The 24,792-nt window shown below is 38.9% G+C and overlaps 1 protein-coding gene across 1 annotated transcript; it reads right to left on the bottom strand.

Moving 5' to 3' along the window:
* Positions 1–2,054: 2,054 nt before the first annotated feature.
* LOC145006872 (uncharacterized) lies at positions 2,055–2,855 on the bottom strand. The gene has a single exon (XM_078965898.1). The coding sequence runs from the start codon at positions 2,853–2,855 to the stop codon at positions 2,055–2,057; it is 801 nt and encodes a 266-aa protein (XP_078822024.1).
* Between the last annotated feature and the right edge of the window lie 21,937 nt (positions 2,856–24,792).

Below are 24,792 nucleotides of genomic sequence, written 5' to 3'. Positions count from 1 at the left end.
TGATTTAGAGGCGAATGGTGACTAATCTGAAATTGATTTCGAAGGTGATTTTGGTATCCACTGAAAGTTAGGTTTTGAAAATTTGTTAGTTTGCTTCGAGCTGGTGGATTTTATACTTGAAGAATTTGAAGACCCGGTCCTGCTCTTTGACAAATGCAACTTAGACTTATCCTGAGTTGACTTTGGCAAACACGTGTTGTTTTTACGGAAAACCTGTTTATTCATTTGAGAATTTTCAATTTTCTTATTTAAATTTGAATTCAAGTCACCATTTCGAGAACGAGTTCTGGGGATTTTTCTAGTTAAAGATCGTCCCCGAAATTCGTTCTCCCCTCTTTTTCTTGTATGAGAAACAAACATTTTGTTCATACACTTTCTTGAAATGTGTCCAGCAGTGCCACAGTTAAAACAGATTTGTTTATTATCAATGGTTTTGGTACTGCTGTTGATAGATTTATTCTTCCCTTTTTCATTTCTAACACTTCCACACTTGCAGGATCCGTCACAGGATTTTGAAGCAGATGTGGAAGATGTAGATACATGCAAATCAGATTTATCAGTTTGATCAGAAACAACATCATCATTATCAGAATTATCAGACTGAAATAAAACAACACCAGACACAAAAACACTAGCATTTGTTTTTGACATAGACTCATCACATAAATTAACACTAGACTTAGACACATGATTATTTGACTCAAAAGTGTCAGCTTCATGCTCCCCCTGGACTATTGATATATCTGCACTTAAGGTAGAAGCGTTAGTATGTAGACTCTCATTATTAGACTGTATTGCCTGCTTAGAAGCTTACTTTCCATATACCATGTGTGGTTCTCTGTCAATTTCTTCTTGAGACAAGGGAATAGCAATATAGTTGTGATTAAACGGAGGAGGGACACTCTCAAATCCTAGTCTAACTTTTATTTGATTACCATGAGTGATATCTCTCCAATGTGATTGACCTTCGATCAGTTTTGCAATCTTTTCACTTGACCCATCGTATTTTTTGAAATGAAATTCAGCTTTTTCAAAACAGTTTTTTAATGTGTCAAGTTCCGCAGTTACAGCAACAAATTTTCTTTTGAGATGATCATAGTTCTCGCATTTGTTGTTGTAATCCTCTTGCAATTTTTTAAAATCTTTTGTTTTATTTTCTAATTGAGTTTTTAAGGGCTTTTGATTTTTCCTAAGAGTATATCCCTCATATTTCAAGTCCTTGTTTTCTCTTTTTATTATCTCAATTTGATCTCTCAAAAATTTAACAGTTTTAATGCAATATTGAGAACAACCGAATTCACAAACCTTAGATTTGACCGGTTCCGGAGTGGTTTGTACCATGAATGCAAATTGCAGATTCATCATCTCCTCTTCTGGATCTGTATTCATTTTTCCTTCATCTTCATCCTTGACTTGAGCAAGATTTGCCTTTTCAGGTCCCGAAATGTTTAGGGCCTGAACATGATCTTCCCAGCTAAACAATTGGGCCACCATTTCCATGTTTGTAGACTGATTGTTTGAAGATGATCCTTTGTTGTTCTGTGAACATAAGTCACTGGCACCATGGTTATTTCAAAGTTCTCTCGTCGATCGGGTTTTGGGTATTCCCTTGCAAAGTGTCCTGGTTCATGACAATTTTAACAACGTAAATTTCCTTTACTAAATCCCATCTTCTTGTCAGAATTTACACCCCAGTTGTTCTTTCCAGTCTTCTTTGAGAATTGTTTAGCCTTGAATATTGCCATTGCCATTTGCCAAGTAATATCCATCTCTTCCACATCTTCAGGGTGGATTTGGTCGAGATCAGCGAATGAGAGTTGTGGAGAGAGCTCTCCAGCAACAAAGGCATTGTAGCAGTTCACTAACCCAGTATCTAGAGCCATATTTTCCTCCTTTTCACTTGCAGATGAACTTTGAGAACCACTTCTGTGAGAATGAACTGAAACTCCTATGGAAGAAGCAACACTTGAACCGACTTGAGATGTGTTTTGAGATTGAGGGACTTGAGTTTGTTGCATTTGAGGTATGTTGTATGATATGGTTTGATGAGCTGCTTAAGGTTGAACTTGAGGGACATGAACTTGAGAATTTGGATGAGTGGTAAAGCTTGAGAAAGCAGTGTTGTTGTTTTGAATTCCAAGATTAGCTGTAAAGTACGAGTTGACATGGTTGATTTCTCTTTGTCTATCATCAAGATCGCAAGCTTTGATGATTGCCATTGTTTCGGCTAAGCTCAATCGATTCAGGTCTTTTGTCTTTTTAATCACTGAGACATTCATGTCCCATAATTTTGGAAGAGAATTTAGCAGCTTTTTGTTGATTTCGGACCTAGTAACCATCACACCCGCGGAGCTCATTTCAGTGGTTAGTGTGATAAATCTTTGCAGTTGATTTTCCAATGTTTCTCCCAACACGTAATTAAACATGTTGAATTTTTGTCGGAGCATGTCTTGTCGGCTTTGCTTCATGTCTTCATTTCCTTCGTAGACTTCTATGAGCGCTTCCCACAATGCTTTTGTTGACGTATACTCACGAAATCCTTGTGCAATCTCAGGAGACAACGCCATGGTGAGTGTAGTGAGTACCTTTTCTTGGTCTTCAACTCTTTCAAAGTCATCATCAGTGTAGTTTTCAATCAGTTTGTCAATTAGAGTGTCATCTTCTAGAGTGGATGTAATCCGAATCAGTCCTCTTAAAATACTTCTCCAAATTTTGAAGTCTTTCGTCTTGATGTATTTCTCAATTCGATATTTCCATTCAGGAAATCCTTCAGCTGACAACAATCTGGGAATACGAGTAGTAGTTCCCATAATTGCATCCAAATCCTGATGAGCAATCATGCTTTGAGATTCCATTTTGACAAGCTTTAAGTGATTGTTACCATACACAAGGTATAACCGCACACTTGACTTCAATCATACACACGACAACAAAATAGTTGTAACCGCACGCACTAATAGAAAACAAGACTTAATCAGCAAATTCAACCACACACGTTTAGTCAGCAAATTCAACAGCAAACCCAACCGTACACCCTTAACAGCACACTCAGTCGCACACTCTCAACAGCAAACAATTTTTAGAATGCAACCGTACACACTTCAAACAATACACTCCACTGCACACACTTGGCATCAAACCTTCAAACTATGGACCACACACCTTCAAACAGTGAGCCGCACACCTTCAACAGTAAACCGCACACCTTCAAACAGTTGACCGCACACTCCAAAACATTAAAAAACACACGATTTTCTCAGATTTTTAATAAAATTTGATTTTAGACTATAAAAACTATTAAACACAGGAATCAAACAACAGTTCTTTGATCAAAAACACTTCAAAAAATAGTGAAATTTTGCACCCTCACACTTCAAAATACTTCAATTGATACCAAATTGGCTTTGATACCAATTGTTAATCCCAAATATTGCTTGTGTATCAATCAGATCCAATTGATGGTGTGGAATCCCAATCAATTGGATGATTTCAGATCAATTAGAAGAGAAGGAGAAGAAGAAGATGAATCTATGATGTATTAATGAAATTGAGTGATGCTCCTTACAATAGATTATCTCTCACACACCCTTCTTCTCTCTAACTTTCTCTCTCTTCTTTAGCCTTACACTCCTCTACCCATTACATCTATTTATATGGGCCTCCATCCATACACATGTGTACAGCCGCACACCCTGTGTACGGCCGTACACAGGGTGTGTGGCCGTACACACGTGTACGACCGTACACCCAAACCACAAACACATACAACATTACATAAAAATATATTTTCCTAGAAAACCAAAGTATAAACCATATTTTTGACCAAGCATTTCAACTTATGAGCTGAAAAATCTTCTTCTCAGAGCCTTCTGGCGCTCCTGGACTCGCCTCTAGCACTTAGGAAGTACTAAGGAATGGAAGAGAGGTTTTGGGGGTATTAGGAGAGAAAGAAGCTGAAAGGTGTGAAGAAAGGAGTGAATTTTGGATCTATTTATAGGATGTATGAGAGCCTCTCACATCGTGAGACATGGCACTCACGTCGTGAGCCTTGCGTAGGCACCAAGGCGAAGCCTGATGCTGAGACGTGCCACCGGACGCAGGTAAAACAACCAATTTTAAAATGAATCATAACTTTCGCATACCATCTCTGTTTTTTACGATATTTATATCCACGCGTAGGTATTGACAAGATCTACAGCTTTCCTTTTGACTCTATCATCTAATTCTCGACCAATTTTAAATTTAATAGCTGAGAAGATTACATTGTTTAACGACCGTGTAAAATTCATAACTTCTACATACAGATTCCGTTTTCGATTGGATTTTTATTGTTGAACTCCTATTAATGAGATATTCAATTCCCATTTAGGTTGTGTCTACTAAAAATCGATCAATCTAAAATTCGATTTCTGGGTTGTGCATTGTTATGCTAGATTTTAGAAAAATCATAACTTCCTCATACGGAATCAGATTTGGACGTTCTTATTATGCACGCTCTCGGTTTAACATATACTACGACTTTGGTTTAGATTGTTAAGGTTAAAAATTATTTTATCACAAACTCACTTTTTATGATTCTCAGTGTCGTGTGGATTTTGCTGCAAAACTTCGACATGTACTATAACTTTGGTTAAAATTATTTAAGCTAAATAATTCTCTATCAAAAGTCATTTTTATTATCTCTAAATTGATTAGCCCAAATCTACGGGCGTTACAATCTGTTTTTGTTGTTAAAATATAAATTTTATATAGATATGAAGATTTATCAAATTATATAAAAATGTTACTTTCATAATTCAAAGTGTAAAATAACAATGAGAAGTGTGGTCATGACCTAAGTGTAATTGTATTTGTAATCTCATACAAGTATGGATGTTGATTCACTTATGAAATATAAGTTGGAGTCAACATGATTCTATGTTGTATACTCTTGAGTGTTTATTTTACTTAAATAAAACACAAAAACTTAACCATGATCTAAGTGTATAACCTTATACTATATGGAGTCATGTTCTAACTTGTATTAACATTTTTTAGTGAATTCTAGGGCTATTTGGAGCTTATAACCGAGCTATATGACTTGAATCCATGTAACACCGAAAATTTTCAAACAATTTTTACATTTTCGAAAAAACATACTTTCATTCATAAATGTTATAAAAATGTCATTGTATCCCATATCAACCATAGAAACACAACCCAAGATCATAATGCATAAAAACTCCTCATGTGTGTAGTGATCATATCGGCGCCTTCCTGCGATCCTCACTGGTACCTGACACACATAACACAACACTGTAAGCATAAATGCTTAGTGAGTTCCCCAAAATACCACATATAACACATATTAGCCACTCGAGGCTATAACTCTGTGGACCCGCTGGTCCTAACTCTGTGAACCTTCCGGTTCTAACTATGTAAACTCTGGTTCATACACATCATAAATCACATAGAAATAATGCAGTGCATCATAATCGCATAAATAGCATACAAGATACTCTGTCATATAACTCTAATTACCACTCTAGATAAAGTATAGTGAGAAGACTCACCTCGGGTGACTCCGTAATCTCGAACTCTGTAAAAATATGATCTAGCCTCCGCCTAATCATACAAAACAAACACTCTTAATCAATACATCTCTCAAGGCTAGACTATTCCCTCTCTTAGTACTCTCAGAAGGGTAAAAAACCATTTTACCCCACTCGTGGCCCAAAGACCCTAAAGTTGACCAAACCCTAAAAGTCAACAAAAGTCAACTCTTCAGGTTACGCTGTGCATACCAAACATGTACGCTGGGCGTACCTGGTGTCCACACAGAAACCGGGTACGCGACCCCTTACGCCGCGCGTACTGGGATTACGCCCCACGTAACTCCAAGTTTCAGACTCCTTAGCTTTTGGGGTCTTAAACAGTTAAGACACACGTCCAACTTTTAGATCTAACCATCCTTAAGTCTCTTAATCCATAAAGTTGGTGACTTTAAGCCTTTGCATTGCTGGACAAGTCACTAACACCCATAACATTCCATTTCCAACCCTAGAAAGCTCATAACTCAAGCATGACCCCATAACAACGACCAAGTTGATATTATTTTGGATCTATAACACAAATATCACTTAAATGGGACAGATCTTGGTCCATGGAGTCCATTACACTCAGAAAGTCTCCAACTTTAGGACTTTTAACCCTAGAAATGGTCCATGCAATATCAAACAAATAAAGAGGAAAGTTTTGAACGTTATACCTCTAGATGAAGCTCCTTCCTCTGAAGATCTTAAATCCAAACTTGCAATTCAAGCCCTAGCCTCCACAAGCTCTTCTCCTTCTTCTTCACTAACATACCAAGGCACTTTTAGCTCCAAAACACTCACACTCAAGCTAAGGATGATGGAAGTCTCTCTTAGGGTTTCACTCTCTGATATGGAGGCTGAAAAATGAGCCTTAGCATCCCTTATATAGTGCACAAGCCAAATATTAGGGTTTGCATCTGGGCCAGCTACGCCCAACATAACCCTGGGTACGCCCAGCGTACCCAAGTGAGTCTGCGTCCAACTTAAGTGCATGAGTACACGCAGCGTACGCCCCAGTACACTCAGCGTACTCATTTGGTACAAGAATTCACTCAAGGGACTAATCTTGACAACTTGACAAAAAGGTAGGGTTAAATAGCTTTACCTGAATTTCGGGATGTTACAATTCTCACCCACTAGAACTAGACTTTTCCCTCGAAGTCTCATGCCGAAAACAACTCCGGATGCTGCTCCCGCATCTCTGACTCCGGATCCCAAGTCAGCTCGGACCCCTTCCGATGTTGCCAATGGACCTGAACCATAGGCACCTCCTTATTTCTCAGAACCTTGACCTTCCTGTCCAAAATCGCAATTTGCCTATCAACATAGTTCAGACTTGCGTCCACTTGGATATCCTCCAACAATACTATTGCCAACTCATCGGCTATACACTTCCTCAGCTGAGACACGTGGAAGGTATCATAGATCTGGCTCAGCTATGCAGGTAGCTCCAAGTGATATGCTACCCTGCCCACCCTCGTGATCACCCTAAACGGTCTAATGTACCGGGGCCCGCAACTTTCCCCTTTTCCTGAATCGTATCACTCCCTTCCAAGGAGACACTTTCAGGAGTACAAGATCTCCAACCTGAAACTCGAGCTCGGATCGTTGTTTATCCACGTAACTCTTCTGATGACTCTGGGCTGTTAGCAACCTCTGTCTAATCTGCTGAATCTGCTCGGTCGTCTGAAGTACTATCTCGATGCTACCCATCACTCGCTGCCCTACCTCTCCCCAACAGATGGGAGTCCGACACCTCTTCCCATACAACAACTCAAAAGGAGGCATACCAATGCTCGAATGGTGGCTGTTTTTATAAGAAAACTCAACCAAAGATGGATACGCATCCCCACTCCCTCCGAAGTTCAATACACATGCCCGAAGCATGTCCTCGAGCATCTAAATCGTCCGCTCACTATGTCCGTCCATCTGTGGTTGGTAAGCGGTACTTAAATGCAGCCTAGTACCCAACTCCTCATGGAACTTCTTCCAGAACCTGGAAGTGAAACACACATCTCGATCTAACACAATCAAGATCGGTACACCCTGCTGCGATACCACCTCCCTCACATACACCTCTGCCAGCCTCTCTGCGGAAGAGTTCTCATTGATAGCAAGAAAATGAGCGCTCTTTGTCAACCGGTTAACGATGACCCAAATTGCATCAACGCCTCTCGCATTCCTTGGCAATTTGGTGATAAAATCCATGGAAATATGTTCCCACTTCCACTGGGGAACCTCAAGTGGCTGCAACTTGCCATGTGGAAACTGGTGCTCGGCCTTAACCCTGCGACATGTCAAACACCTCTCTACAAACCACGCCACATCCCTCTTCATACAGGGCCACCAATAGTCTATTTTCAGGTCCAAATACATCTTAGTGGCCCAGGGATGGATCAAAAACCTTGACCTGTGCGACTCCTCCATCAAAATGGCATGTGCCCCATCCTCAAATGGCACCCAAATCCGGCCCTGGAAGGTCATAAGCACCCGTATATCGGCAACGAACTCAAATATCTGACCGATCACCCATTCTCTTTTGCAGTTCTCAGGTCTCATGGCCTTTATCTGGGCCTCCCGAATGGTGTCCAACATCGGAGTCATCACTATCAATCTCAAACAAACATCTCGTAATGGGTCACTCTCTGCCCTACGACTTAAGGCATCGGCTACTACGTTAGCCTTGCCTAGGTGGTACAGGATCTCACACTCAAAATCCTTTACCATGTCTAACCATCTCCTCTGACACATGTTCATGTTGGGCTGATCCATCAGATACTTCAAGCTCCTCTGGTCCGTATATATAGTACACCGAACCCCATAAAAATAGTGATGCCGGATCTTGAGGGCGAACACCACAACCCCTAACTCCAGATCATGGGTAGAATACCTCGTCTCATGAGGCTTTAGCTGCCTTGATGTGTATGCTATCACATACCCTCTCTGCATCAGCACCACACCCAGTCCCGATATCGACGCGTCACAATATACCACAAAGTCCTCCATTCCCTCCGGAAGGGCCAATACTAGGGCTTCACATAATCTCTGGCGAAGTGTCTCGAACGAGGCCTGCTGCTCTGGGCCCCAACTGAATGCTATGCCCTTCTGAGTCAACTTGGTAAGAGGAATCGCAATCTTGGAGAAATCTTTGATCAATCTCCGATAATAGCCGGCCAACCCTAGAAAACTCCTGATCTCTGAGGGGGATCTCGACACCTCCCAACTCATCACCGCCTCAATCTTGGTCGGGTCGACCAATATCCTATTTTGGTTAACGAGATTCCCAGGAATTGGACCTCTCGTAACCAGAAATCGCACATGGAGAATTTGGCATAAAGCCTCTCCGATCTCAGAACTCGAAGAATCTCCCTCAAATGCTCTTCATGTTGCTCTGTAGATCTCGAATAAACCAATATGTTATCAATGAACACGATCACTGAACGATCCAACATTGGCCTGCACACCTTGTTCATGAAGTCCATGCATGTCGTCGGTGCATTGGTGAGACCGAAAGGCATCACCACGAACTCGTAATGCCCATAACGAGTCATGAACACTGTCTTCTGGATATCCTCATCACACGCCCTCATCTGATGATATCCAGACCTCAAATCAATCTTAGAGAACCAATTCGCTCCCTACCACTGATCGAACAAATCTTCGATCCTTGGTAAGGGGTAACGGTTCTTGACCGTCAGCTTGTTCAACTCCCGGTACTCAATGCACATCTGGTGTGAACCATCCTTTTTCTTGACAAAAAGGATCAACACTCCCCACGACGAGCTACTCGGCCGTATAAACCCCTTTCCCAACAGCTCCTGAAGCTGCGAGGATAACTCATGCATCTCTGGAGGTGCAAGGCGATAGGGCGCCTTGGCGATAGGCGCTGCCCCCGGAACCAAATCGATATGGAACTCTACCTGCCTCTCGAGAGGCACACCCGACAACTCCTCGGGGAAAACATCCGGGAACTCACGCACTATCGGGACCTCATCGACCGACCTCGGTCTCTCTACACCTACTCTCGTATCCACCACGTAAGCTAGAAACCCACTACAGCCCTGTTGTAGACTCTGCCTCGTTCTTGCGGCCGAACAAAATGCTGACTTAGGACGGGTACCCTTGCGATAAACCATATGAACTCCCCCACTAGGGTCTCGTATGGTCACCAGCTGTCACTCGCAGTCGATAACTGCTCCAAATCTATTCAACCATTCCATGCCCACAATGACACAAACATCTCCCATAACAATCGGGACTAAATCAATCGGAAACTCGACGCCGAAGATCTCGAGTACACATCCTCGAATCACATCCGTGGCATACACTGCTCTCTCTTCGGCTATGAAAACTTGCAAAGGTCGACTCAACGCCTCTCGATGAATACTGATGTGCCGACTAAAGGCTAACGACACAAAAGACCGACTCGCACCCGAGTCAAATAACACCAAAGTAGGAACAGAACACACAAGGAAAATACCTACGCATAACATAATATAAACACCATATCTCAATCATCATAGTAAACACGAGAAAGAATACATACCAGCCACAACATCAAGCGCCACGCGGACCTCCTCCTTGATCAATTGAAAAGCTCTCCCTCGTGCCTTCGGTGCCTCGGCCTTCACTGGTCGGCTCTCAGTAGCTTGAACAATAGCAGGGGCAGATCCCTACAGCTGCGGACACTCGGCCTTCCAGTGTCCAGTCTGGTTTCAGTGAAAATAGATTGCAAATCCTTTGGGGCAATCCTTAGCTATATGTCCCTCCTTGCCACACTTGTAGCAAGACACTGCTCTACACACTCCCTCGTGATCCTTGTCGTACCATAAGTACGGACCTTCTGGTTCCTTGCTCTCGAATCAGCAGGCTTGGCTCGCTTGGCTGCCGGCTGGGATTGAGCTGGTCGCCGATCCCTCCCCTGAGACTCCGCCTCCTCCCTAACCAGGGTCTCCAGCTCTATCTCCGTCTTCCGAGCATTTGTCTGAAGCTCGGAAAATGTTCGGTATGATGAGTTTGCTATGAACTCTCACGTGCCTCCTCAGAATACTCAAATACCGACTCATACGTGCCTGCTCGGTGGACACGTGCTCAGGGCAGAACATCGCCCTCTCATGGAACATCCTAGTGATCACAGTAACAGAATCAGTACCCTGCTTGAGGGTCAGAAAATCCTAGGCCAAACGTTCCCTCTCCACCGGGGGAACGTACTCATCACGAAACATAGCGGTAAACCTGTCCCAGGTCACCGCAGCAAGCTCAGCAGACGAAAAGTGCGCCGTCACAAACTTTCACCAGTCCTTCGCTCCCAAGCGAAGCTGGTTCAGCGCGAACCGGACCCTCAGATGTTTTGGACATGAACACATATAGAAGCATCCCTCGATATCAGAGAACCATCTCATCGCAGAAATCGGATCATGCGTCCCATCAAACTTTGGTGGCTTCGTGTTGGTGAACTCCCGGAACAGCAACGAATCGCCACCCTGAGGTCTGGCAGTAGCAATTGTTGGATTAATGTCTAAGTCCATAACTATAATTGGTAAGACTTGACCCGACCCGGCATGGTCCATTTGGGTTGCATGGCATCATGCACTTGGATAGACTAAATGAGAGAAATAAGACACTTATGGTTATTAATATATTATAAGTTCTAGTATATTAATAATAAGAATAATGAGATTATTTAATTAGTATTGATCAAGAATTAATCTAGCATTAATTGAGTGATCAAAAGAAGACTAATTAAATATGTGGGTTGATTGTGTAAATCATCCATACTTGTATAGTGGGCTAATGCTCCATGGATTATCTAGTTGGGCCAAAACCCATATGATGCTCCATGGATGCTCCATGGTGTATTTGAACCCATGGATCCAAGGAAATGGAAAGTCATGACAATTAGGGTTTACCCTAATTGTATAACTATATAAGCATCTTATTCTTGAGGAAAATCGGCCACTAGTATTATTCTAGAGAGGGCTAGCCTATTTTATGAAGTGTAGAATTCTCTCAAGTTATTCCAAGTGTATTTGGTGTTGTGTGAACCATTTGAGGTGTCACACTTGGGGCACTAGGCACTCAAGCTTCATGAAGACATTCTACATCAAAGAGGTATGTATTCTATCTTGTTATATTGATAGTTTTGTATGCTAGATTAGGATAATACCTTGGATGTTCATATTTGCATGTATAATAGAGAAAACATAGATCCAAGGTATTTAGGGTTGCATGTACACTTAGGAGTGTTAGAATGCTCAAAACCCAACAGTGGTATCAGAGCCTAGGCTTGTTTTCTTGTTATACTTGCAATAGAAGCTGAAAAATCGAAATTGATGCTGTCAGCCCAACAGACTCGCTGAGTCCATGAAGGGACTCGACGAGTCCAAGGCAAAATGCATCCAACTCGACGAGTTGGACCCCAGACAGCATACTTTCGAGGTTTTTGGCTAGAAATGGACTAGGAACATTACCCTAAGTTGTTTTTGAACTTATAAACTTGTTTTTTGATGTGGTAATGTTCACGCTAATCCATTTTCAAAGATAATTGTCAATAGATTCATGTTTTGTATTAGTTTAAAGGTTAGACTAATTACATGAAAAAGTTTGATTTGAATTATCTTGTTCTTATGAGTTTCTTAGATTAATAGAAAAGTTGAATGAAATAGTTGTTTTCAATCCATTTTAATCTAAGAGTTGAGTATAAAATGTGTTTGTGTAACTTATCCTCAAGTTACATGAAGAGTCACATTAAAGACTCATAAAACTCATAAAGTTGGCAAAGGTTACAAAAATGAATAGTCTAGTTCTAATTAATTGGAGTTATGACTCCATAATTTGTCCTCAAGTTATGGAGGACCAAGAGTCTCTTCATTAAATAAAAAAAAATAATAATAAAAAAAAAATAAGGTAACCTTAATTAATTCCATAAGTTATAAAAATAAAGAAAAAAGATAATTCTTTTATTAGTTTAAAGTCTTCCATAAGTTATGGAACTTGAAGAGTTTTTGGATTAAAACTACTTTAAACACATAAGTTATGGAATTAATTAGTTTTGAATAGTTTCAAAACTTGCCCTCAAGTTTTGGAATTTGTAAAGTTTTCTCTTATGAATACTTTAATTCCAAGTTAGCCCTTAGAATTTTAAAAGTTAAAATTCAACCCTTATACTTTATAATATTATAAGTTAATAATATATACATGTATAAGAGTAAAGTCGGTCTTACCGCTAGTACGCCTCATTCACGAAGCCGGTCTATAAGGTGGGTATAAGGTTGTTGCCTATAAAATGGCAACTTAATGGGTGTCTACTCTCACCCACCGCTTGCTTGACCGGTGGAGGGTCGTTAGCCGAACGGGTTTGACAGGACTATAATTCTCCCTTCATTAAAAGTATTAATGATAAATACTAAGTAACTAAACTTTTAATAATACCCAATCTTAGTTACTTAGAAAAATGTGAATAAGGTGCTAATCCACGAAATTATACTTTGCACTTTGTTTGAGTCGGTTAGTGGAGCGCGTGTGGTTAACCGGCACACTAACTCGTATTTAACAAGGTAGGAAGAGGGTAACTTAATGTTTATCATAGTATCGATGGAGCGTGTGTGGTTAACCGGCACATCGATTGAGGGGTAAACACTTAAGGGTACCAAGTAATTTGCATGGTTACTTCACACCTTGTTTTGTGATCCTCGGCATCCCAGTCACAAAACCTGAAGGGCACACTCGAGATTGAAACATGCCATTGAACAGTTCAATGAATCTCAAAAGATCTAGGAGTTTCAAATCCAATTAAAACCTAATAATACATTTCGTTTATCTTGGTGGAAATTGGTGAATCGTCATTCACCTACCTTCAAATTGTTTTATAGCTTGGATTACGGCATACCTCTTCTAAGTTATAAAATAGTTTGTTGGGTCCTAGCCTTAATATTTCATATTGGGTGTCATATTAAGGACTTTAAATCAACTATCTTGAATATCTCCCAAAAAGCATGTCTGTTTTAGACATTTATGATCTTCCCAAATCTCTTGAAACAAGCATTCCTAATGAAGATGATGTCCCATGGATATCATACTTCTTTCACCTCCTCCAATTATTCTCCCTAACCCACAAGTTCTTGAAAAGTTTAAGGTCACTCGAGCCCTATTGGCAAGAAAAGGTCTTGGTGTGGTCACATCTTGGAGATGTAGTCACATATTGACAAGCCGGGAGAGTTGGGTGTCAAAGTCTTGAGAAAGTTAGTGGCTCAACTACTTTCTAAGTCACATAGTGAGTTCTTTTGGAACACCTATGAAACAGACTATGACAAGACCCTTAATGATCTTATCTATTTTGCTAAGATCAACTTCCTGAAACTTTATGGACATTGACAATGGTGACACTGGAAATACAGAAAAAAAAAACATTCTCTTCCCAAGGAAAGGGATTGACCATAGTCAACTAGGTTGACCAAATGGTAAAGAGAAAAAGGCTAAGTCTGTTATAGTCCTGTGTACCATTATCAAGGGGTCCATATGTTTATATTGCCAAAGTAAGGGTTATTAGTTGCGAAGCTGCCAAATTTACCTAAGGATGTTAAAGTCAATAAGTTTGACTCTACTTCAGGTAAAGTCCACTATCTAACTCTGTTAAGTTTCTATTCTGAGATTCCTGATACATGATGTGACTGGGTCACATGGTAATGTTTTAAGAATCAAAGAAAAGTAAAGGAACTTAAAGAAAGAATATGCTGAATCTGATCGTGTAGATGGATTTCTATCGCGTAGTTTGAAGATCGGATTCTTGAGCTACTTCTTAGGAGTTATGAGATATTGCTTAGGAATAGATAACAACAAGTTTTCATATGGGTTGTAAGGATAAGTTTTTCCGCATAGTTTTAAAATAAAAGAAATTTTTGATTTTATTTATTTTAAATATCCTTACAATGGCATTTGAGGAAAAATTGTTGCTTATATGATTCCATTAATAGCAAGAGTGGAAATATGAAATTGATTCTTTCATTTGTGGTAATGTCTAAATTTATCAAATAAAGGAAAGATTCTCATCACCCACGTCTCAATTGGACAGGAACTTGGAATCATGCAAGGTGTATAGCATGATGAATGAGAACTTTCAAGTATTGGAAAAATTAAGACTAATTACTTGTTCACATGGATGTGTGAGTCAAGTAATGGACTAAGGGATCGAGTACATAGTCATGTGCACTGATTAAGTCCACCACAAAAGATATAAGGCTATTCGTCATAGTTTACTAAAGCTCAGTAAATATGATTATACTTACAAGCTTAAGTGTAACTCTGAGACATTGGAAAAGGTTCCAATGTAAGGCAGAGCGAATAAGAAGAATCAAATTAGGCAGAAGGATAAAAGTTTCTCAAATCTGAAAAGATGGGAGAGTACTTTAGTATCAGTTTTGTGATCATCTTAATGATTAAGAAACCATATCAAAATTAGTTCTCTAAGGAAGTCTTAGTTCATTCTTATGACTAAGAAGAAGGGATCTTGAATTGTTGAAATGGTTAAATCAAGAAGATGAGTCATACTTCGTTCCAATACAAGTCTTAGAGTCATACTCCAATATTGTAACTTGAGTGACATGTCTTTAAGAAGGTTTAAAACACGTGTCAAATGTAAGAGTAAAAGTTTCCTACTCTTATACATTTGAAATCGGTAAGTTGTGATGTTTTGGATAAAACAAAGACCAACTAAGGCTAATTATGTGAAGTGTTTGTCTTGATTAGAATCCGCACTATCTCTTGGATGTTTGACAAGGGAGTCTTATAGGTCAAGAGGACAGTGGGAGTCTTAAAGGTCTTGAAAGTCTCAAGAACTAATCAAGAATGAAACCTAAAGTTCTTCACTAGCACACGACTTAAGGTTTATAACCTATCGTGTTGACATATTCTGTGCCCATTCCAGTTAAAATTGGCTTTGCATATGAGTTCTTAGAGCTCTCAATGTGTTGCACAACAACTTGGAAGCAATGGTAGGCCCTTGAGCTACCAGGTGGCAAGAAATTAAGATTGAGTTCAGTCCATATGAGTTTGGATTTGTCATTATCCTTGTCTTGTGACTATGGTTTTGACAATTCACATGGATAAGAACACATACACCCTTAAATCTAAGTGTCATAAAGTTTCTCTCTGATTCATGAAAATGATGGTGAGGAAACACTTTCACTAAGTAGAATTTAGCTAGATAGCAAATGTGATATTTTGCATTCTCAAAGTCGTTAGTGGAGCGTGTGTGGTTTACCGGCACACTAACCTGGACTTGTGAGAAGTAGCAAAAAAGGTCTAACCATTATGATTACGGCATCCCTCTTCATAATTGTTTAGACACACAAGTATGCTATCTAAGGGAAGGTGTATGTTTTTGATAAAGTCTTATCAAAACAATCTAGTATCAGAAATCTGAACTTTGGTAAGTCAATAAAGTATTGATTTCTAGAAGTCCAGCTGATTTCTGAGTACATGTCAAAGCTAGTGGGAGCATAAGTGTTATGCTAATAATCATCATGTTAGTGGGAGCATGATAATTACGATAAGTATTGCAAGCTAGCAATGTTAATTATAGAAAACAAAAGTTTCAACTGGGAAAGAGTTGTTTTGCTATAATTAAGGGAGAGGAAATTATACTTCATCTCAAATCTATAAGCTTAGATCGTGAGGTTTTAATCATTTAGTCAAGGATATATATGAATTTCATGTTGGAATGGCTCAACATAAGGAAATTCTGTATATGGTTCCATTATTTGCGCCATTATTTGCGTTCTAAAATTCGATTATGATTACGGCATCCCTTTTCATAATATGAATTATGTGAACTTGGCAAATAGAAATGGAAATGTTATAGCAAAAGACTGGTTTAGTCTTTATGTGAGACATCATGAATCGTGTCCCATATGCTTCGGATATAGGATCGATTACATGTGCTATAGTTATCCGTTCTAAAAGTTTCCAAATGCCTGGGGCATTAACAAGGGAAAAGGTTTAGAACTGGATATGACTAAAATGATTAAACAATTGTCGAGGACAATCTAAGGTTTACCAAAGATTGGTTGCTTAAGGACAGTTGGAAGTGTAGTGATAATTCTGGAAGGACCATATTGACATAATCTGTAAGGAGGCAACTCTTGTTCAGAAGTGATAGTCAAAATGGAATCTGGAAATGTTTCAAAGTTAGAATTTTTCCAATCTGTTTAAGATTAGGAAACTTAATGCAAGAAGGATGTTTCTAAGGAGCTGATCTCCTTTGGAATACTCTGTAATGATTGTTGCCAAGTCTGTCTGACTTTGTGCATAATCATTACAAGAGGATCAATGCATATAAGTTTAGAATCTAACAGATTTCAGTAAATGGCATGAATTTGGAATTCTTGCATTTGCAGTAAGGATTTGGGAGTGTGAAAAGAGAATCATTGAAGTTATGTTCAATTGATCTAGTTCACAAAGTAAAGATCATAGAAAACATAGTATGCATACTTGGTGTATGGCATGACTAGTGTTTAGAAAACATAGTGTGCATGCTTGGAGCATGGGACAACTATTGTTTTAAATTCAAGAATAATGTTGATAGCTGAAACAGTATACAATGAATAATGTGTAATCATATGGTGATAAATAAAAGGTGTTTTATTTATATTCATAAGTTCTGAGGCCATATTGGATTCAATTATTATTGTGTTTCACTTTGCATGTTTTGACTTCCCGAATAAACTAGGTTATTCTTCCGGAATGACTAAGTTATTCAAACCATCCACAGTCGGTCATATGTTGGAAGTAGATATGAATTAAGACTTTCATGGGTTGGCTTGTAGAGGTCTAAGATGTTGGACAAAGGGCTACAACACTCATGAGTGCTCATAAGTTCTGAGTATTGGATTCAACCCGCGCTCATTGGAATCACTTCATGGATATTATCACGAGTGATCATGAGACGATAATATCTTATATTCTTCAAACCTAGAGATATGAGTTGTTACTATGAGTTGATAGTACATTGATTACACGAAACGCATTGGTAACTCGATGTTATAAAATGTGTCTTTGTGTATGATTCAACAAGTAGTAGAACAATCCATATGAGTCGAAGTTTATCCATTCCTTTTACCTTCGGGATAAAAGCGATATCTGTGGGCCCCTCGATGATTTGATGATGACAAATGGAAGTGCTCGGCCGGGCCAGGACTGATTTGATTTGTTCAATTGGTCAGTCGTCATAAATCGGAAATGGGGAAACAACAAATGGACAGAGAGAATGATTATAATCCATGTCTCAGTCCATATGATATCTAGAATGGAGGAATATATGATCCCTTATCTAATGGACAAGTCATTGACAAGATCAGAGTTCATCTACAAGGTCAGAGTTCGACAGAAGCTTTTGAGAGCTACAATTGCCAGTTGGTTCCTGAAGTCATATGCAATAATAGTTTTAGACTTATCCAAGTGGGAGACTGTTGGATTAATGTCTAAGTCCATAACTATAATTGGTAAGACTTGACCCGACCCGACATGGTCCATTTGGGTTGCATGGCATCATGCACTTGGATAGACTAAATGAGAGAAATAAGACACTTATGGTTATTAATATATTATAAGTTCTAGTATATTAATAATAAGAATAATGAGATTATTTAATTAGTATTGATCAAGAATTAATCTAGCATTAATTGAGTGAGCAAAAAAAGACTAATTAAATATGTGGGTTGATTGTGTAAATCATCCATACTTGTATAGTGGGCTAATGCTCCATGGATTATCTAGTTGGGCCAAAACCCATATGATGCTCCATGGATGCTCCATGGTGTATTTGAACCCATGGATCCAAGGAAATGGAAAGTCATGACAATTAGGGTTTACCCTAATTGTATAACTATATAAGCATCTTATTCTTGAGGAAAATCGGCCACTAGTATTATTCTAGAGAGGGCTAGCCGATTTTATGAAGTGTAGAATTCTCTCAAGTTATTCCAAGTGTATTTGGTGTTGTGTGAACCATTTGAGGTGTCACACTTGGGGCACTAGGCACTCAAGCTTTATGAAGACATTCTACATCAAAGAGGTATGTATTCTATCTTGTTATATTGACAGTTTTGTATGCTAGATTAGGATAATACCTTGGATGTTCATATTTGCATGTATAATAGAGAAAACATAGATCCAAGGTATTTAGGGTTGCATGTACACTTAGGAGTGTTAGAATGCTCAAAACCCAACAGCAATAGCTGCGGTAGCTGCAGCGGCTGCAGCCTCAGTAACCGCTGCGTATCTCCCATCGAAAGTCTCAATCAGAGTGGTCTTGATAGACCCAAGCATCTCTGGAATCTCTGCACAGATAGCCGCAGTCACCTCCTCATGGATCATCTGGCGAAGCTCCTCATCGCTCACCCCGCTGGTCCCTGGTCTGTGGCGTGTCCCAACCATGATGTCTCTGAAATACAACATAAAACATATCAGAGACTTGCTCGAACATACTCGCACTCGATAACTTGACCCTACTTGTTCCCTGGTACCCCCAAGGATTCTTACCTGGGTTGCGCACTTCTTCGGTGTCTTCAGTAGTACGGGCCCAACACTACCGTCCACACCGCATCAGTATTCATCCCAAGTCCTCCTCCTAGGATCCTAAGTCCCAAGTACTCTACTCTCACTATGCATAGTCTACTCTCTAGCAGATCTCTCATAGCTCCTCGCTGCTAACTACTCGCTCTCAAGCATCTACTAGCAGAACCCCTAGGCTAAGGCATCACAAATCAGGCCACTCTAGTCCTAATAAGAATACCTAGACTATTCTAGCATGCATATCATATCATAACATATCTCATAACTCATAATGTAAAGGGTATTTTGGGAAATCACCATTCGGGTGCTGGCTGATCGTACACACTGCTCTGCTCTACTCTTTCAAAAACTTTTTACTCTTTGAGAAAATTTTGTAAATTTTTATTTTCTCAAATCCTCAGTTTGAGTTCAGATACGCCCGAAGGTGCACCTGAATCCCTCAAACCAAGGCTCTGATACCAATTTGTAACAACCAAAATTTTCAAACAATTTTTACATTTAGAAAAACATACTCTCATGCATAAATGTTATAAAAATGTCATTGTATCACATACCAACCATAGAAACACAACCCAAGATCATAACGCATAAAAACTTCTCATGTGTGTACTGATGATGCCGGCGCCTTCCCGCGATCCTCACTGGTACCTGAAACACATAACACAACACTATAAGCATAAATGTTTAGTGAGTTCCCCAAAATACGACATATAACACATATTAGCCATTCGAGGTTATAACTCTATGGACCCGCTGGTCCTAACTCTGTGAACCTTCCGGTTCTAAATATGTAAACTCTGGTTCATACACATCATAAATCACATAGAAATAATGCAGTGCATCACAATCGCATAAATAGCATACAAGATACTCTGTCATATAACTCTACTTACCACTCTATATAAAGTATAGTGAGAAGACTCACCTCGGGTGACTCGGTAATCTCGAACTCTGTAAAAATCTGATCTAGCCTCCGCCTAATCATATGAAACAAACACTCTTAATCAATACAGGTCTCAAGGCTAGACTATTCCCTCTCTTAGTACTCTCAGAAGGGTAAAAGACCATTTTACCCCTCTCGTGGCTCAAAGACCCTAAAGTTGACCAAACCCTAAAAGTCAACAAAAGTCAATTCTTCAGGTTACGCTATGCGTACCAAACATGTACGCTGGGCGTACCCGGCGTCCACACAGAAATGGGGTACGCGACCCCTTACGTCGCGTGTATTGGGATTACGCCCCACGTAACTCCCAGTTTCAGACTCCTTAGCTTTTGGGGTCTTAAATAGTTAAGACACACATCCAACTTTTAGATCTAACCATCCTTAAGTCTCTTAATCCATAAAGTTGGTGACTTTAAGCCTTTGCATGGCTGGACAAGTCACTAAGGCCGATAACATTCCATTTCCAACCCTAGAAAGCTCATAACTCAAGCATGACCCCATAACAACGACCAAGTTGAGATTCTTATGGATCTATAACACAAATATCACTTAAATGGGACAGATCTAGGTCCATGGAGTCCATTACACTCATTAAGTCTCCACCTTTGGGACTTTTAACCCTAGAAATGGTCCATGCAACATTAAACAAATAAAGAGGAAAGTTTTGAACTTTATACCTCTAGATGAAGCTCCTTCCTCTGAAGATCTCAAATCAAAACTTGCACTTCAAGCCCTAGCCTCCACAAGCTCTTCTCCTTCTTCTTCACTAACACACCAAGGTACTTTTAGCTCCAAAACACTCACACTCAAGCTAAGGACAATGGAAGGCTCTCTTAGGGTTTCACTCTCTGATATAGAAGCTGAGAAATGAGCCTTAGCATCCTTTATATAGTGCACAAGCCAAATACTAGGGTTTGCATATGGGCCCACTACGCCCAGCGTAATCCTGGGTATGCCCAGCGTACCCAAGCGAGTCTGCGTCCAACTTAAGCGCATGAGTACGCGCAACGTACACCCCAGTACGCTCAGCATACTCATTTAGTACAAGAATTCACTCAAGGGACTAATCTTGACAACTTGAGAAAAAGGAAGGGTTAAATAGCTTTACCTGAATTTCGGGATGTTACAATCCGCCTCTGTGAAGCAAAATAAAAAGGGTGGTGTTATAGTCCCAATGACGCTTCATCACAGTCTTGAGTAAATAAACAAAATAAGAAGTTATCGCCAATTTTGTCTCATCAGACGAATGTCGTAGCTAGCAACCACAAACGGGGGTGTCAACCCGTATAGATCTATACACAACGTTCTTTGGTCTCTCAAATTAATGATTATTACAAAGGTTTTTGCTAAGTTTGTGTTCTTAGTTTGATGAATGTGAAACCCAGATAGAGATCCAAGGTTTGTTTACAATTCCACAATTGTTTATGTTTGGAAGCTTTTAATTGTAAAGTTTAATAAACCTTAAGTGTAAACTTATAAAAGTTTCCTACCGAAAATCGGACAACATAAGGGCTGCCTTTTGACTATATATATATATATATATATATATATATATATATATATATATATATATATATATATATATATATATATATATATATATATATATATATATATATGCTAACGTATGATATTTATGTGCACATGATTGTTTGATTGGGGTTGGGTTGAGGCAAACCTACTTTGTGCTGAAGGGAAACATACCTTTGGCGGACTGGATAGACTGCAGACCCGGGTGGGCATACTAGTCAGGCCGAAGTCCCAACGATCGGTCCAGATAGACTGAAGGTCCTGAGAGGCGGTCCAGACGTGTCAAAGGCTCGGAGAGTGGTCTAGATAGACTGTAGGCCCGGTGCGGGAGATCTAGTCAGGCTGATGGCTTATTATGTATGTTGTTTGTTTATATGATATGATTATGATTGTATGACGTTGGTATTTTGGGGAAACTCACTAAGCTTTGGGCTTACATTTTTTGATTTTGTTTCAGGTACTTTTGATGATCGCGGAAAGGCAAAGGCGTGATCGTGCACCTCTTATGTTTTTATGATTTGATTTTGGGATATTCTGATATTAAACCATTTTGAAGACATGTTTCTAATAATTATCGGTTTTTTTAATGATTTAAAAAGTTTTAAATTGGCTTGAATTTTATGGATGTTACACATGATTAAACAAAAATGAATAAAAATGATATGTAAATGTAAATAAGTATAAAGAATGTAAATAAATGAAAGAGACGTAAATAAACGAAATTTAAAGTGCATATAAACATAAAACATAATGTAAACATAAAGTTGCGTGTATTTTCCCCTGAAAGCTTTAAAAGATGAAATGGGTCGTAGAAATTCACCGTAGTCGTGTGATTTTCATTTGTTTTGATTTTCGGGACATGATTCGGTTTCTTTTTTATTTTCACCTAAAATAATCATTTGGGTTGTTTTTGTGACAAAAAAAAAAGGAGGAAAATAAGTGTAATGTTCACAGATACAAGCTAGTCAATTTAGAGGCAATAAGCGTTAAAAATGACTTTTTGATAGAAGATTATTTAGAATAATTAATCTTAACCAAATTATAATATATATGTCATAAGGATTATGTATATATAAAGAACCCTGGAATCCAACTTATAACGAAGAAGTTATGACCCATCGAAGTTTTGCGACAAAACCGATACGACTCAGCGTAACGTAAAAATTTAATTTTTGAATAAATACTTTTTAACCTTAGAAATCTAAACGAAAGTCATAATAGACGTTAAACCAAGAGCATGCATATACAGAACTTCCAAATCTGACTTCATTTGAGGAAATTATGATTTTTCTAAGATTTTGCATAATAGTATACAACCAGGAAATCGAGTTTTAGATGGATCGATTATTAGCCGACATAACCTAAATGAGAATTGAAGATCTCGTTAATAGGAGCTCAACGATATAAAGACAGTCGAAAACGGACGTCGGATGACAAAGTTACAAATTTTTAACGGGCTTTAACTATCTAAGCCTGTTAAAACATAACTTTAAAAATAAATTCAAAATTAGTCGAACAAGTCTAAATGAAAGTTGTGGATCACGTCACTACTTACGTGTGGATATAAATAACGTAAAAAATAGAGCTCGTATACGAAAGTTACGTAATATATAAAATAATTAATGTTTAGGACATATTAACCAGCAAGTGACACGTGGCAAGATCTGTGCCACACCTTCCTCCTCACAGATTTTCACGAGATTGTGACTTGTGGTAGGAGTATGTCCAACCTAGCTCTATGTACGCCCAACATACCCTTGAGTAAGCTCAACGTACGCGGGAGCTGGCATTCTATAAATATCACTCGTTTTCCTCATTTCTCCACACCAATTCACTCCAATGCTCTCCCAAACACCCCCAAATCCTCTATTCTTTTCCCTAAAACCTCCTAGGTGTTAGTAGCGAGTCCCTGAGCACCATAAGACCTCGAGAAGAAGAGCTTTCGACTCAGAAATTTTGTGTGCACAGAGCCCGGTTCCTCATTAAACTCCCATTGTAAGTGAGTTACACTTACCCTACGTTAAGTATAACTTATGTTTAGGTTCATTATCGTTATTATTAACTATAAACAGGATTTATAAGTGATTCCAAGTCGTTATACTGATTGAGCTACTTACGGGGATGAGGTCTATGCTGTGATTTAGTGAGGTGTTTAAAGTGGGATTTCCAAACAGTATATACTTCGTATACCAAACGAACCCTACCTCCAATATGATCCTACCTAGTTGTTACTTACTTGATAGATCATGATGTAGACTTTGAGTTAAAGATAAATCTAGACTAATAATTAGTCGCAATAAATATTAAACTAAAATCTAGTCATAATGATACTAGGTTTCTTCGAAGGAAAAGACGATTGTTAGAAGCGAAGCGCTGCCTGAAATTCGAGTCGTCACTTTAACAAGTGAGTGCATAGTTACTTTCATTTTACACATAGATATGAAGTATATAATATAAATTACGTGCTATGTGTGCATATTATCTGTGTTCTTGATATCTATGTTGGATGAACAAAATATACATGTTTTATTTGATTAAAACTGTATATGTACTTTATACCTATAAAAATATTGGGTAAATATGGGTAGATGAATGATGAGAGATGAAAGACGATATAGATGAACATTGAAAAATATGGACTTAGTGCCCTATAGATGATCATTGGCAGTTGTGCCACAAACTGTAGGTTGTTTTACTAAACAATATTAGTGAGTAGTACTCGTGAACAATATCTTCCAATGAACCGATGTTACTGCCAGAATCGTTGCTCTGATACCAATTTGATATGAACTGATTAGAAAATAACTGAATCTTATGTAATGATTAAATAACAAAAGAAAAGTGTTTGATATTTAAGACTCAGGGGATCTCCAAACAAAAGAAAGCAACTCAAAGTTTTGCCTAGCCTCTTAGATCCAACCCTAACGCTATTTATTGACTCTCTTAAACTGATAAAAGGAAACCCTAACTTCATAAGGAAACCATAATCTACCACATAAATACTAAATGATAAAGATACTAGAATAATCATAAATTACTAAACAACCCTACTCTTTTTTTTATATTTCTTGTAGACCAATCCCACTTATCCGTTCGGTTCATATTAGAATGATGGTCAAGAAAAATGACATAGTAACGTAAACCGCTCGTGCTAGCAATTGGTGAAGTCCAAAAAGT

The sequence above is a fragment of the Lactuca saligna genome, chromosome 7 (genome assembly GCF_052625555.1).
Source record: "Lactuca saligna cultivar CGN05327 chromosome 7, ASM5262555v1, whole genome shotgun sequence".
In the NCBI taxonomy this organism is placed as follows: Eukaryota; Viridiplantae; Streptophyta; class Magnoliopsida; order Asterales; family Asteraceae; genus Lactuca; species Lactuca saligna.
This window is presented reverse-complemented; position numbering and strand designations above follow the sequence as displayed.

Bases quoted from the DNA above. Each gene is read 5' to 3' on its own strand.
- LOC145006872 (XM_078965898.1), bottom strand. From the start codon at position 2,855: ATGGAATCTCAAAGCATGATTGCTCATCAGGATTTGGATGCAATTATG.